At 42.0% G+C, this 15,094-nt stretch overlaps 1 protein-coding gene across 1 annotated transcript in view; it reads right to left on the reverse strand.

Annotated features, from left to right (window-relative positions):
- LOC126391227 (dysbindin-A-like) overlaps window positions 1-14,827 on the reverse strand; it is a 66,063-nt gene extending 51,236 nt beyond the window's left edge. Inside the window, exons 1-3 of the mRNA XM_050045843.1 lie at window positions 14,608-14,827; window positions 2,811-2,864; window positions 1,283-1,333 (exon numbers count right to left, since the gene is read on the reverse strand). Of these exons, the coding sequence (XP_049901800.1) occupies window positions 1,283-1,333; window positions 2,811-2,864; window positions 14,608-14,663 (161 nt within the window). The 5' untranslated portion in view covers window positions 14,664-14,827. The remainder of the gene's footprint in view (window positions 1-1,282; window positions 1,334-2,810; window positions 2,865-14,607) is intronic.
- Between the last annotated feature and the right edge of the window lie 267 nt (window positions 14,828-15,094).

Below are 15,094 nucleotides of genomic sequence, written 5' to 3' on the forward strand. Positions count from 1 at the left end.
TCGGGGCCGCCCCAGGACACGCTGGAGGGACTACATTACCCGGCTGGCCTGGGAACGCATCGGGGTTCCCGCGGAAGAGCTGACAGAAGTGGCTGGGGAGAGGACTGTCTGGGCCTCTTTGCTGAGGCTGCTGCCCCCGCGACCCGGACCCGGATAAGCGGAGGACGACGAGTACGAGACGAGTACGAGAATGATGATAATAGAAATATCCGTAAGGACAGCCGGATCACAGCCTCTTCGGCCTCGGTGCCTGGGTTCAGCAGGGGCAGCAGAAGCAGCAGGTGGTGGAGCCACGACGGAGCACGCGCCAGCTGAAAGAATTATTTATTTATTTGGCTTTTTGATCATTTGAATGAATAAATCTGATTTGAAAACTGTTTAATTTACGTTGTATTAAACAGAGCTTTAGGCTATTAAGATTCAAATAAATTGAAGACGATGCATACAAAACTGCTGTAGGCTATAGGCCTATGTTATCCATATCATTTGTTAAAATAAATCTTAAATAGCTCTACATTCCGACAGCCATCACTGATTTAGCGTTTATCCATTACACACAAAAACATCTCTGGTTTCCCGTTCCCACTTCATTCAAAACCCCACAAATGAATCTTCTGTTTGTTTGGTGACCGCTTTTTTGTGTGTGCTTATGCGTTTCTTTGCCTCCAGTTTCATATCAAACCATTTACGCTTCACCTCTGACATGGTTCTTTGTACTACGGAGACAACATTAACAGCATCTGTTACCTCCCTCCAGGCCTTCGCTTTGCCTGTCCCTGTCACACCACTACTAACTGAAGAAAATAAAGTGTTTTTTCTTAAGTCCGCTTCACCCAAAATTATTTCAATCTCCGCTTCGGAGAAATTCTTTTTCCTTTCTCTCTCTTTCTTTGTTTGCGCCATGACTGACAGGTTGACTGGATGCACCTACACCTCCTTATATGGTGGTCATTGGCTATTCATGGGCGGGGCTTTATGCTAATTGCTGATTACCGGGAGCACGCTGTCACTTTACAGTGGATTGGCATTTATGATCATACACACGTGTTTACGATCAAATCTGAGTTTCCCGCAGCGTTCCTGAATCCGGAGTAGGTTTTTAGTAGCGTAGACTTTTATGTGCAAATCTACACACAGATTTACTCACTTTTCATGAATGAGACCCATTATTTACATGAAAGCTAACTGGAAATTGCCTCAGTGTGCTTGACGGGGGTTGTGTTTGTGTGTGTGTGTGTGTGTGTGTGTGTGTGTGTGTGTGTGTGTGTGTGTGTGTGTGGACCTGCTGAGGATGTCGAGTCCAGCAGTGAAATGAGGAAAACTTCCTTCAAACCTGAACAGCAAATGGAGAATCACAGAATAATAACAAATGATTAATGTGAGCATTCATACAGTTCAGGAGGAATCACATCTTTCATTGCAACCCCTGGAGCAGAGACAGTCAGGGTTTCCCAAAGAAATGCTTTGGCAGAGATGGCATGAGTCTGGGACACTGTAGAAGCACCAGCAGTGAATGAAGCTCTCAGGCTGAGTACGCTTGATGGCAGACAGGCGTGCAGCTGCTGTGGTCACCACACAAAAACTGAGGTGGAGTGCAGATAAGATTTTAATATGTCAATGTTTTTTGATAAACCTTTTTTTTGTTAGTAATGGTTAGTAATATTGAAAATTAAATGGTAATTGTACAATCCAGTAAATGTGATTCTGTGATACCACTTGTTTCTATGAGAATTGATAAAGAGTGTGACTGAAGGATGAACTGTCAGTTTTGTTTTGAGTGTTGGCAGCACTGAAGAAGAATGTTCTTATACAGTATCACAATATTTCTAAGCTATATCGCAATACACAATACATATGTCCATATTTTGAAATCTCCTCTAAACTACTGTAGACTACTAAAATACAAATTATTAAATGAACTACAGTTACAATAAAATTAAATAAAGTGCTGTTAAAATAAAGTTCAATAAAACACTGTAACAATAAAGTTAAAGTAATGTTATACTAAAGTTAAATAAAATATTGTTAAAGAATGCACTGTTATAATAAAGTTTAATAAAATACAGTTCTAATAAAGTTAAATAATACTATTATAACAAAGTTGAATAAAGCATTGTTATTACCAAACAAATCAAAGCGAACCACTGGTGCTTTAAATTTGAAGCATCCGGCTCGTCTCAGGCCTGATGTGTTGATGTTTTTGCTGTGAACCTGAAGCTACTGGTCAATAGTCAGATGTTAAAAGTAAGCACAAAGTTCAACTGTTACTGCTGGAAACATACTAACAGCTCTCCGCTTAATAAATTAACAGTATCTGCAAGTTGCGCTGCTGCTCTATGGTCACAAAATATGACTAAATGGTCATGGTCTGGCATGGTCTGGCACTCTACAGGTACAAAGACACGCACCACCTGCTCACACATTATCGCTCAGGAGAAAGTGACCTGGATGGGTGAAGGAGTGTGTGTGACGTATGTTTGTCTGTCTTTTTGTGTGAGTGTCTGCGAGAGGGAGAGAGCCATAGAAAAGAGCAAGAGAAAAATGCTGAAGCGAGTCTCATGAGAGAGAGAGAGAGAGAGAGAGAGAGAGAGAGAGAGAGAGAGAGAGAGAGAGAGAGAGATAGATAAAAGAATGATGTGACAATTTACACTCGATGTTTGCGATATAGTAATTTTACACATCCCAAGCGGAACCAGCCAAGATACATAAAGCATAATTGACATATTGCCCACCCCTTCTTTATATCATAGTTAACACAGACACACACACACGCATGCTTGCATGCACACACATGAGGGTTTTCTGTTCACCTGGGTCTCCTCCTGATTTTGGTGTCTCTTGATTTGTCTCCAAGGGTCTTGAAACTGGAGGTGATAAAGAGAAGTTGTCAATTTAGAAAGGATGTAGACCAAATGGCTTTGCACACCCACTAAAACACACTTATAGTAATGGACTGAAAAATGGACACCATTTACATCGCACTTTTACCAGTAGTGCTTTACAGTGTTCGTCTCACTCAACTACACCCAACCAAATGGGAGCAAGTTACCATGCAAGGTACTGGCCTTATCAGTAACCATAGTTCAGCATGGTGCTTTAAGACATTTCATATGTATAAACTGAAGGAGCCAGGGATCAACAGTGACAGGGCTCCAGACTAACTTTTTTAGTAAGAGCACTGTAGCCCCTAACTGAAAAATTTTAGGAGCACAAGCAGAAAATTTAGGGGCACACCTTAAATCGTGCTCTAACGCTGTAATTCACATTTTTGGCCATTTTAACTGTGTCATAAACTATATGTCATCTATGTTAACATTGGGCTGTTTTGATTATTGAGGTATTTAGCATCACAAAGACTTGTGGTCAGTGGGATATGAGGATTCTTAAAATAACATCTGTACAGATGTGAAGCCCTGACTGTATCTGACTGATCTTGTATTTTTTCCCCTCTGAAAACATTAACCTCATAGTCAGACACAATTTATTTAGCCTGTGTAGTTGAGGAGAGAGGTCTGCTGAGCTGCTCTGCAGCAGCATTCTGTTATAAATAGCTATTGATAGTTAGGCTTATTAAAATGTTACTTGAATTGTGTGGGCCAGAAGTAATATTCAATCACATCATGATACAGAAATATGTTTAAGTATAGGCTGTAGAGGGACTGAAAATACATTTTGTTATTGTGGCCTATCAGGCTGCGCAGTGTAATAGGCTAAAAATTTTTCAAAAAACAACAAAAGAAGGTTTCTAATGTAAGTAATGCCCAATTTATAGAGTTATAGTCCTGTCCTTATTTACAAACATTTCTGTTTTTAAACGTGTGTAGCGGGTGTTATATGTGGGTGATGTATTAATACATGTTTGTTTAGTCACAATAAAGGCTACACATGGGATTTATATCTTGTTATCTGCAGGAACAGATGAGTGGGCACTATATACATATACATATACACACACACACACACACACACACACATATATATATATATACACATACATACATACATACATACATACATATATGTATATATAATAATAATAATAATAATAATAATAATAACAATAATAATAATAATGATAACATTTATAGAGGTAATAGTCCATTCTGATAGATATTTCCAACCTGACAGAATGAGCTACACTACTTATAATTACATTTATAGAGGCTGTATGTCTGCTTCTCACACATATCTGACCTGAGTAGCTACTAAACAATGTTTTTTGCTAGGGTAGGTCATTACGAGTGAGAGGCTTAGTTCATCAGACTAGTCTGACAGGATGAGCTACTGGTAGCTCATTCTGAGTGGGTAGCGCAAACTTTCAGAACACCGGATTCATACATAACTGATAATGATACTGTATATCCTTATATTATTAAAAAAAAAAAATCACTTAACTTTATTCCCAAAATCCTCTATGCTTGTACCCAGGATTATTTTTATCTTTCTATATATTTTCATTTATGTGGACCTACTTATGCAATACCCTGGTTTAGAACATGTAGCCTGTTTGTGTTTGCATTGTGTAGTTCTGTTATTTCATTGCCTGATTTATATGCATTAAAAAAATATATATATATATTTCCTTTAAAATATGAAAAGCTCTAAGGAAATGAAGAATCCACGGTCTTCTGTTTTTGAAGGATGTTTTACTTTGTGCTGGTTTAAGAAATTTATAAAATAGATGTAAAAACCTTTTTTAAAGCCCTGACAAAGACCTGCAGAGGTCTAAACATGTTGGCTCTTTTGACGATTTAGCCACAACAATAAAGGCTTTTTAATACTTCCGTTTCTGTATTTTTGGAGTGCCTGGATTGCCTTCCTGTGTATCATGTTATTTCCTGTTCTCCATTAGCACCTGACAAGGTTCTGATCTACGTTTGATTATACAGAGCAACCAGTAGTCTCTCTTTTAAAAAAAATTAAAAAAAAATATTGGTTTGTCATATCCGCAGAAATCAGCATGTTGGCTTATTCTGATATTTCACTTTAAAGTGTATATTTCAGGTTGAAAATTTTTATGACTTTTTTATGGATTTACATTTCTGAGCTTATGATTAGGCCAACTATACCCCCCAAAAAAATGATTTAAAAAATTCATCTTCACAGATAAAAAGGGCAAAAATGTGGTGAAAATTGTGGGTTTCTGAGGCTTGCGCCAAAAACTGATTTTTTTTTCATATTTACAGTGATGACGTAGCATGGGGGAGTCGTCCTGACCCTGCAGCATACAGTAAACTGCGCAGTAGTAGTTCGGCGGTGTATCAGGGTAGTCATTTGGTAGTCAGTTGTCTAGTCAGTAAGTTATTATTTAGTCAGTAAGTAGTCAGTGTCAGTCAGTATTTAATAGGTTAGTCAGTAGTCTGTCAGTATTCAGTGACATTAGGTCAGTCAGACTCAGTAACGTTAGCAAGTCGGTCGGGCGGCTGGCGGTTCTTAGCTAACGTCAGTGTGTTAGCTAGCTAGCTCTCTGTTTGTTTGTTGTTAGCTAGTTTTGTCCGCCTTTTCACATAATGGTGAAATACTGCCTTTGTGGAGGCTGCACAAACTCTAGTCTATCTGGACATAGAGTTCATAATTTTCCCACGAATAAGAAAAGTGCCACTTTTCGTGCGTGGGTGCGTTTTGTCCAAGTGAGGAGACAGGACTTCACTGCGGCATCAGCAACGAAGAACGTGGTTATTTGTGGAGCACACTTTACACCGGAGGATTAACGTTATATTCCCGGGGACATGATGGAGTGTGAAATGGGATTTCGCCACCACAGCCAGGTGAGACTGAGAGTGGGTGCTGTTCCCTCTCTGCACACAGCAACATCGTCGGCTTCACCATCAGCAGCACTGCCGACCTCGCCTTGGCCAGGACACAGCTCAGCTCAACGAAAGCGGGATCTGCGCAGAGTGAGTCATTTTCTAACCATTGCCAACTTCCAAATTGCCAGCATAATGTAACATTAACGTTAGCTAGTAATTGTTGTAAGGCATAATTGGTAACCATAGTTTGCTAACATTGGTACAGACTGGTAAACGTCTGTAGCCTATACATGTCATCCCCTCGGGCATGCCCTTAGCCTATAGCCCAAATGACATGACACCCATTGGACTGGGAAGCTTGCGAAAATATTGTAGCTAGCTAGCTATATGAGACAACGTGTGCGAGCGAACCCTCCTCCGTCTGTCAATGGCGATAAGGCGGTGCTACGAATGTGCACGAAGGGCAGGCTCGTGTTTGCTGCAGAGACTAGCGAGTTGCACGGGGCTTTATTTCACTCGCCCGGTGACCAGTGACCACTATCAGGGAAACGAGCTGTGTCATCAGAGGACCGGCAAAATGACGCATTTACCAGTCTGTTGCAATTATAAGCACTCTGAAGTGTCCAACTTGGTTGGACTTTGTGAGCACAGCTAGCTAATACATTTGTCATGTATTTCATGTGGTGTCATGTTGGTGTGCTATATGGTTTTGGGAGATGCACTGCCTGCAGTCCTTGACGATTCGGACCAAGAGGCCTTTCCAATGGCTCCTTGACCATCTGTGCTGCACTGTATAAGTCAGTGTAACATCAGACCCTTGCATCGTTCATCAGTTACAGTAATGAAACTATACTCTTATCTACAATAAGCTATAGCCTACATACCACACTCCATTAAATTGCATCATGTAGGAAGATAATTTATTACACATCTTAGTATGATGCAGGTGGGTACAACTTTGATTGGTTTAGGCTAGATTCTACATGTGTATCTGTTGTGGCTACTAAATATCATGTTGTATATTTTCATCTTTCTTTGTGTGTGTCTTTACATCTTCCTCTCTGCTCTTACTCCAGTGCAGTGGCTCTTCCTTGTCAGTGTTGACCCTGCTGTTTTCTCTCGTCATTATTGTTATTGTTGCCTATGACACGGTTTAATATTTCTTTCATTGTACTTTTTCTACAGGCTTCTCTTGGCAGCCCTGCATTTCAACAACAATGGCAGCAGAGAGATTGCCCGGACCAGTGATGGTGAGGCCTGTTATGCCGTTTCCTACCCAAGGTTTCGCAAAGGTGACTGCGTCGTCCGTCCCATCAAGGAGAAGCCATCATACGGTTAGCAGTTTGTCAGTCCCTAAATATTATTAAGTGAGCTGGTTCATGAGTCAACCATGTCACTGAATTTGTCTCCTTTTCCTAGCATATGCATCAGCCCTCATGGAGTCTCTGAGAGTGGGATACTCCAGGTCGCCACAGGCTCTACGAGAGAAGAGTGCCCTGTTGTCCTCAGCCACACCTGCCCCCCTTTGCAGATCCTTCCAGCAGATCAGAAAGGATGAAGCCGTTGGCCAGCATCATGCACGACAGTCACGCGTCAGCACAGGACATTAATACAGATGCTATTATACTTTATTTTATTATCTTTATCTTTATCGTTATCTGTGTGTTTGGAAACTTATTTTGTATTTTGTATTTTGTATTGATATATTCTTGCACTGGAAACTAGCTGTTAGAGCGGTTGCCAATAATGTGTTAACATTAAGGTTTTTTTTTTTTTTGTCTATTTCTCACCGTGTATCACCTGCATCAGCACTGCATCCACAGGGGCTGCCATTGTTGTTTAGAGGATTAAGGTAATTGGTTTAGAGGGCTGTGTGACGTCGGAAATCGTGACTGGGAGTACATCGATCTGGTACGAGTTCACGAGTGGGAAGTTACGGGTTTGACTGCCGTTCCAGTGCACGTTCACGGGTAGAAGGTTGTAAAATCACAAGTTACAGGTTGCCTGGAACGTGCCATAATGTGACAGAAAAGCCTAATAAAAGAATAGAATAGAAGAGCAAGTGCACCATCTAGAGACCAAAAGATTCTATACTTTTGTCTATGTGACACACTACATAATTGATTCTTATTGAAGTCACATGAATGAAATTGTAGTGCAGCTACTGAACATAGGGCTGGGCGGTATGGCAAAATGTTCATATCACGGTTTTAAGAAAAAATCATATTGGTTTCACGGTATTTTGCTCAGGTTCGGCCAACTTGACATGCTGCTGTGTTGTGCTATGGCCTATTCAAGTGCCGGAAATTGTTATTTACCTGACAACGCCTGAACGCAACACACGCTCTGCTCTATTAGTGCTAGAGCTTAGATTCTCTGCCCGAGCCCGACCCGGCTTGGGCCTGCGGGCCCCCCACCCCTCTGACGGGCCCAGGTCGGGCCCGGTCAGAGAGAGAGAGAGAGAGAGAGAGAGGGAGAGGGAGAGGGAGAGGGAGAGAGAGAGAGAGAGAGAGAGAGAGAGAGAGAGAGAGAAATGGCTACAGGTTGGGTGTTGCAATTCACACATACAGAAAGAGAGAGGGGGGGGGTGGGCGGGTGGTAGAGATAAGTGGGAGGGACAGTGGCTTTCCGTGCCTCCAAAAAATATGCCCTATTTATTCAGTGTTTACCCAACACACTCAATACATGGACATGCAATGACAAATTGTCGTTAACTTATTACGTTATAAAAAACGATGAAAATATGGATTTACCCATGTTTAAACTGACCTGTTGAAGTGAAAAAACAAGTACTGATGGGAACAGACGAGTGGAGTCGATGTTTAACTGGCGCGGAGAGCGCAGGAGAAATGCGCTGCCTGTGTGGACAGTCAAGCGCCTGCGAGTACACTTGCAGGACTTCCGCAGCACTAACGCGCTCGGTGTGTCCTTAGCGTTAATTATAACAGCCAACTTATTGAAAAATGTCGGGTTTAAATTGGGCTCGGGCCGTTAATTACAGTTAATTGGACGTGCCGGGCCGGTCCCGGACATAACGTGCACGGGCTCGGGCCGGGTCGGGCTGAATTTTGTGGGCCCGATCTAAGCTCTAATTAGTGCTGTGCTCGGTTATAACTGTCTCGGACTTGGGACGGGTCGTCTTCGGTCAGGAAAATGCGGCCCAAGCCGTGCTCCAGTGTGCTCACCTGTGTGTGTGTGTGTGTGTGTGTGTGTGTGTGTGGGTGTGTGCGCATCGGGGCGAAACTCCTCCGTGCACGATACAGAGGGCAGAGGAGAAGTGTAAACGTCGGTGCGCCGCTAATAGTTGCATATAGGGGAAACACTGCTCTTTTTGGTATGAGTTCTTCTGGGTCATCGTGTACTGTTGCTTCACTTTCAGGACTCTCTCCGGCAGCCATTCTCGCCTCTAAACGTTTCTATACGCTCTCACTCTCGCCTGCTCAAGCGTGCCTGTGGTGTGCAGCGGTGAAATGGGTCCCCGCTGAAACACTTTCCCGCCGCGCACGTTCCGGACGTTGTTTGGGCTATTCACCGGTATTGCGGTATGAATAATTCATATCATAACGAAAATAAATACCAGTTTTCGGTACGAACCAGTACACCGCCCAGCCCTAGCTGAACAGTGCACACCCTAATGTTTACCTGTACAGAGCAACACTGTATATTTCCTACTGTAGTTTACATGATATCTGATGCATTTGTGTTTAGACAAAAGCAGTGTATGTCTAATTGTTCATTCATATTGATCTGATCAAATTGACTGTTACAAGAGAAGTTGGCTAAATAATAGGGCTGTGACAATAACCGCATCACCGCAATACCGCAGTCACGTGATGCCTACCGCGGTGAAGGGGTCATCACCGCACAAAAAAAATTAAATAAATAAAAAATAAAAAGCTGATTCATCATGGCGGCGGATCTGGTTCTTAAGCCAAATGTTAAAAGAATACTCAGACGATTTGGGAGTTATGCCCTTTTGCTATCATTTTCATATTGAGACAACATGATGGATATCGTTTTTGTGTCTGTACCTCCAGTGGCTGGGTCTCAGCGGTTAGCATTGGGGTCAGTACGTCCCGCGCTGTGATCCGCGGAGGGATACACCGGTGAGCAGGCACAGACGTACAAAACTCAGCTGTTTATTTAGCCTAGCAATATCTCCGGACTGTAGTAGCTGCAATGGACGACTTTGAACGCGATTTTGAGGAGTTTCTTGTAGTGGACACAGACCCAGAGCCATACCTGTTTGAGCCGGAGCATACAGATGAGGAACTCCCAGGTGTTGGATGCTGAGCGGGCGAGAAGAGAGGCTGAATCCTCCGGAGCAGCGGAGCAGCAATGGGCCGAGGGGAGACGGAGGTCAAGGGAGGACTGGTGGTGTAGCTGCGGGGCTAGCTAACATATTCCTACGGAGGTGGAATCATTTTGCTGCACAGAATGGGACTCGGTGCTACCATCGTTGGGGAGATATATCATCAGGAGGAAAACCGCCGCAGAGAGTGCATCACAAGGAGTGAAAACATTGCAGCAATCACTAAGTTAAACTGGAAAAAACACCCAGGCCTGCAGGAGCTGATGGACAGCTTTCAGTCGAGTGAGTAATATCGTCCGTGTCGTCTCCTTGTTTGCTTTTACCGAGTGACCTAGCGTACCTGTCCCAGAGCCAGCTGCAGCTGTTGCTCACCGGTGTATCCCTCCGCGCAGGACGTAAACACACTATAGTTCATGTATCAAACCTCTTCTAAAACGGACTCTCGTTTTTTAAATTAATATTTAAACATGTTTATTTTAAATGCATGTGCTGAAATGCCAGCTTCAGGGTTTCTGACGTATCACCGCCATACTGCGGTGATACGTCACTCTGTCACTGCTGTGAGAAAAAATACATACCGTCACAGCCCTATTAAACAAATGCACTTTTTTCATATAGGGCTTACATTATATTGTAAAGTAATCACTTTTAATAACAAATAAATAATTGTTTTACTCTTTTGAGGAGTAATAAGCAATAAGTAACTGCCGGGAATTACTTTTTCTGAATAACTTGTAACTTGTAACAAATTACACATTACTCTAATGTCCCGAATCCGACTCCATTTCGTGTGCCGTTCGGTCTGTGACAAAACGAGTGTTTAGCGGGCTAGTTCTTCCTCATACACCGCCTCGGCTTGAGTCTGCACTATTACCACATTACACTGGGTTGTCTCTGTCTTCTCCTTCCAGTTTTGCATAATGGGGATCCAAAGTCACGTTTGCTCTCTGAAGTTTGTGGCAAGCTGCACTTGCTCAGGCGCCAGTTATCAGGCACATGAAATGGTAGGCTAATACACTGTTATTGACTATATGGATTATCCTCCTAATTATATTATTTCCTTACATTGTTAAATGATCAATGTTGGTGGCCCCTATTGATTGTTAAAACGTGAACACAGCGTTAGATCTTGCTAGCTAGTACTAGCTAGCCTGGCCATTTACCAGGACACCTGCCTAGCTCTCCATTCATTCTCCTCACACCACAACTCTATATCTCTCCTCTGACCGTCATTTCTCCTAACCCTAGGCTGCTCTGGCTCCCTTTGCCGTCTGGCTGGCTCAAAGTTGTAAGGTTGTAGCCCGTCATATATCCCAGCATAAACATTTACAACCTCTTCACTGTCAAAGCTAGCCATTGTCTTGTTGTTTTACTGTACTTCTACTGTACTTGGAATTCAGTACTTCCCCATGCTACGTCACTTCCGGTTTAGCGATTTTATAAATACGGAAGTAACAAATAGTTACAGTTGTGTATATTTTTAAATTTTTTTGATGACAATCGAGTTCCTACACCATTTTCCTACACACTGACTCATAGTGACCCCCAACCTGAAATATTCACTTTAAAGCCAATATCTGCCGATACCTATGACTTGCTGATATTATTGTGCATTGCTTTCTTAGATCCTAAATGATTCAGTAATTTATGGACAAGCAATCGAATTTTGAGATTTATTCTTTAACCTCTCTAACTCCGCTTGGACGCCGGCGTCCGCGCTCCCCTCCTTCTCTGTTAAATGGTATCTCACAGGCGCACTACGTCATCAAACCATGTGATGTTTGGTATCACCGGATTCAGGAAGCTCTCAGCTTCCGGAATCCAGCATCGTTTTTCTTTTATTTCTTATGGATTTCGCACCAGAGCAGCCTAAACACACAAAGTCCAAAATTGCGATGAGTGGTGACAAGCCATGTCATGCCGTTTTTTGAGGGGAAAAGTTAAAGGATTTCTCGCGATCTTATGCGGACCGGCGAGTGGGGATTTAGATCTTTTATAAAAGGTAAGAGTCTCACTCCTACCACTATTTTTGGCAGAGATATACCGCCTAGAAAGTGGGATAATAACTTTCACGTTTCATATGGCTTTATTTGGTGATATTTTATGGTGTTTCTGCCATAAACAACATCAGCTATCATAATCACGCCTGATTTCAATAAGGTACAATGTTTTAAGCTGGCTGAGTGTTGTTTGATCACTGATAGTACTGTTTTGAAGCGGAGTGAGCGCTCTTGTCATGTGGAGCTCCGCCTGGATCTTTTCATGGAAAAAAAACACTGTAGAATGGTCATACTTTGAGCAATCTGGAAATCCATCGGTAAAAAAACAAACAAAAAAAACAAAAACAAAAAAAACTTTTTTTTTTCTCCTTTACCTCTGGAGGCACAGCCCGGAGTTTTTCGACTAACGGAAGTGCAGGGGCCTCGGCGATCGCTCACTTCCAGCTGTTAACGTTAGCCATTAGCGGTGTCTGTAATAACCAAGACTATATAAAAATAAGGTAATAACTCAATAATCGGTCCGTGAAAAAATATTTTTTCCAGCGGATATCTTAGTTACAACATGATTGAGCTAGCAAAGCAGTTTTGTGTTGCTATGTGTGGTATTTATTCAGTTTTGGGAAATCACGATGTCTAGAAAGCATCAGTGGCTGCAGCTGACAGGGACAGCTAACAGCAGCAGCAAAGCTAACATCAGGACGTCATCTGTTAAAAGCCTCCCGTTGTCGGATATGACATGAAACTACTCCAGTTAGCTCAATCATGTTGTAACTCAGACATCCGCTGGAAATTTTTTTTTTTTCACGTTGACGAGACGGCGTTTTGGGTGGAGCGGTCGCTACCGACACGGAGCTTGCTGTTTCTGTAGGTACACATTTCCTGGGGACACCTGCACGTCTCGGCCACGCCCCCTCCATTGTGATTGGCTAAAGCGCAGCATGTTCAAACTCAAAGCCCCGCCCTCCCCAGTCGTCTTTCACACAGGGCTGCGACAGATTCTACAATGCAAATTGCAGAATCTGTCTTGAGAGATTATACTTTGAGCAATCTCCTTCAAACTTGAAACAAATGTTCATTGATAATGTGCCTACAGCCCCACAGTGTCATTTACCTGCTCAGATGAAGCCACAGACAGTTATTCATCCCGAAAATCGTTTTTTATTTTATTTTAGGCAAAATCTTCAACTTTTTACTGACTTCAGAGGCCCATTACTCTGTCTCTGTATCACCTAGAGTGTTTCTGACACTTTCACAAGAAACTTCAGAGAGTTTGCTTTCTGGCAAGACCTCATGCATGCATGTAGTCAGAGCGGTTCAGAGGCTACAGTCATTTTAATTTGGGTATGTCATTTTAGGCGTTTTCGCCACAAAATGGGGGTGGAGTGCAAGAGGTTTTAAGACAAGTCGTATCCAGTGTAGTGATCTGAAAACGGGTAATATACTGAGCTGGTTTTGTACTTCTTGGTCCTTGTTACAATACTGACAGCTGCATTCTGGATTATTGGATTATTAGCCGAAGCTGTCTGATTGCTGTCAAGAAGCAACAATGTCTGCTGGAATGCCTCCATAACCCAACCTACATTTTTCAGGTGCGTCTGATTCAATAGGCTATATAACTGAGAATTCACTCAATTAAAATTGAGATATTTGTAATTCCATGGTTCAGCTTGTCTTTAACTTTTATTTGTCATTACTAAAACTTTGATTGCAGAACGGGCGTGGACTTCACAGTAGATTCATATTTTCACCAGCGTGCTGACCGAAGAAAACTCATCACATGATCGTCAGCTGAAAGCAATATCCAAGAACAGCCAGGTCCCAAACCGAGACTCTACGTAGTTATATTGTTAGAACCACAGACAGTAAATGGCATTATCTAGGCTACTTGTTTAAATTTATGGGGGATTATGTGAGGTGTGTGCTATAAAATAAAGTTAAAGCTTTCCACAAAGACAAAAACGTTTCAAAATAAGGAGTACTGTAGACGACGCTGAAGCACGCTTCTCATTCGACCGTTGGGAGACGTTTTCTACGGTGTTTTCTGACAGAAAGGGATTTTTCATTAAACTTAGGAAAAGTCGTGGTTTCTGTTTACGTGAATAGGTTTATGTAATTTATAAGAAAATCTCTCCCGATATGCCGGATGCTCTGTTTTCTTTTCTTTTCTTTTTTTTGTTGCACCTCTTAGGGACTGTTAATGACTTGTAAGAAAAGATCTAACAGTAAAGCACAATGGACAAGGTTCAAACCAACATTAATTTCCTTAGATTCAGGTCAGGTCAGGCAGCTTAATCTGTGCCTAAAATATAGAACACGCTCTCACAACATGTGTAATGGCCGGAGTTGAAGCTACGAAACACAAACTCACTTCAGTGTCATACACTGTAATTAGCTACAGCCGCTAATCAGATTTCTACAAGTGTTTTATTATTAAATGTACGTGTCATGCTACATGACAAGTTCTATCACACACATCTAAGATAACCATATAATGATATATGTCGTGGGAGGCTTTTAAAGCTAGCTAAAGCAGAGTTTAACCTACCCCGTTGTGAAATCCTGCTGGACCATGTGAAGTCTTTCTCTGAAGTTTTCAAACATGATTCCTCTCAGTTCCGTTTCTTTGGTCTGATGTTTCTCATCTAAACACAACAGCTTTAACTGTCTGTCGAAACTACTGATGCTGGCCTGGTAACGTTAGCCATTAGTGCGCTATTCTCGTGCTTCCTTTTCTTCTTCTTTTAGGTTTCATGGCTGGCTGCAACCAGTGTTAAGGTGTAGTACCGCCACCTACTATGTTGGAGTGTGAACAAGAGAATTTTTCTTTGGAATATTTGAACTGTTTTCCTAAACTGATGTCAAATACATTTTTAAACCGAATTCTTCCTAATTTCCCTCTGTAATTTTCCACGTTCTCCAGAACACCTTTGGCAATGCAAACCTATGTGTTCCACTGATTCCTCTGCTTGACAGTGCTCACATAATCTGAAGAATGTTTATTTATTAGGTGCAGTTTTTTTTTATCAAGTCTT

Source organism: Epinephelus moara, chromosome 6, assembly GCF_006386435.1.
Source record: "Epinephelus moara isolate mb chromosome 6, YSFRI_EMoa_1.0, whole genome shotgun sequence".
Classification (NCBI taxonomy): domain Eukaryota; kingdom Metazoa; phylum Chordata; class Actinopteri; order Perciformes; family Serranidae; genus Epinephelus; species Epinephelus moara.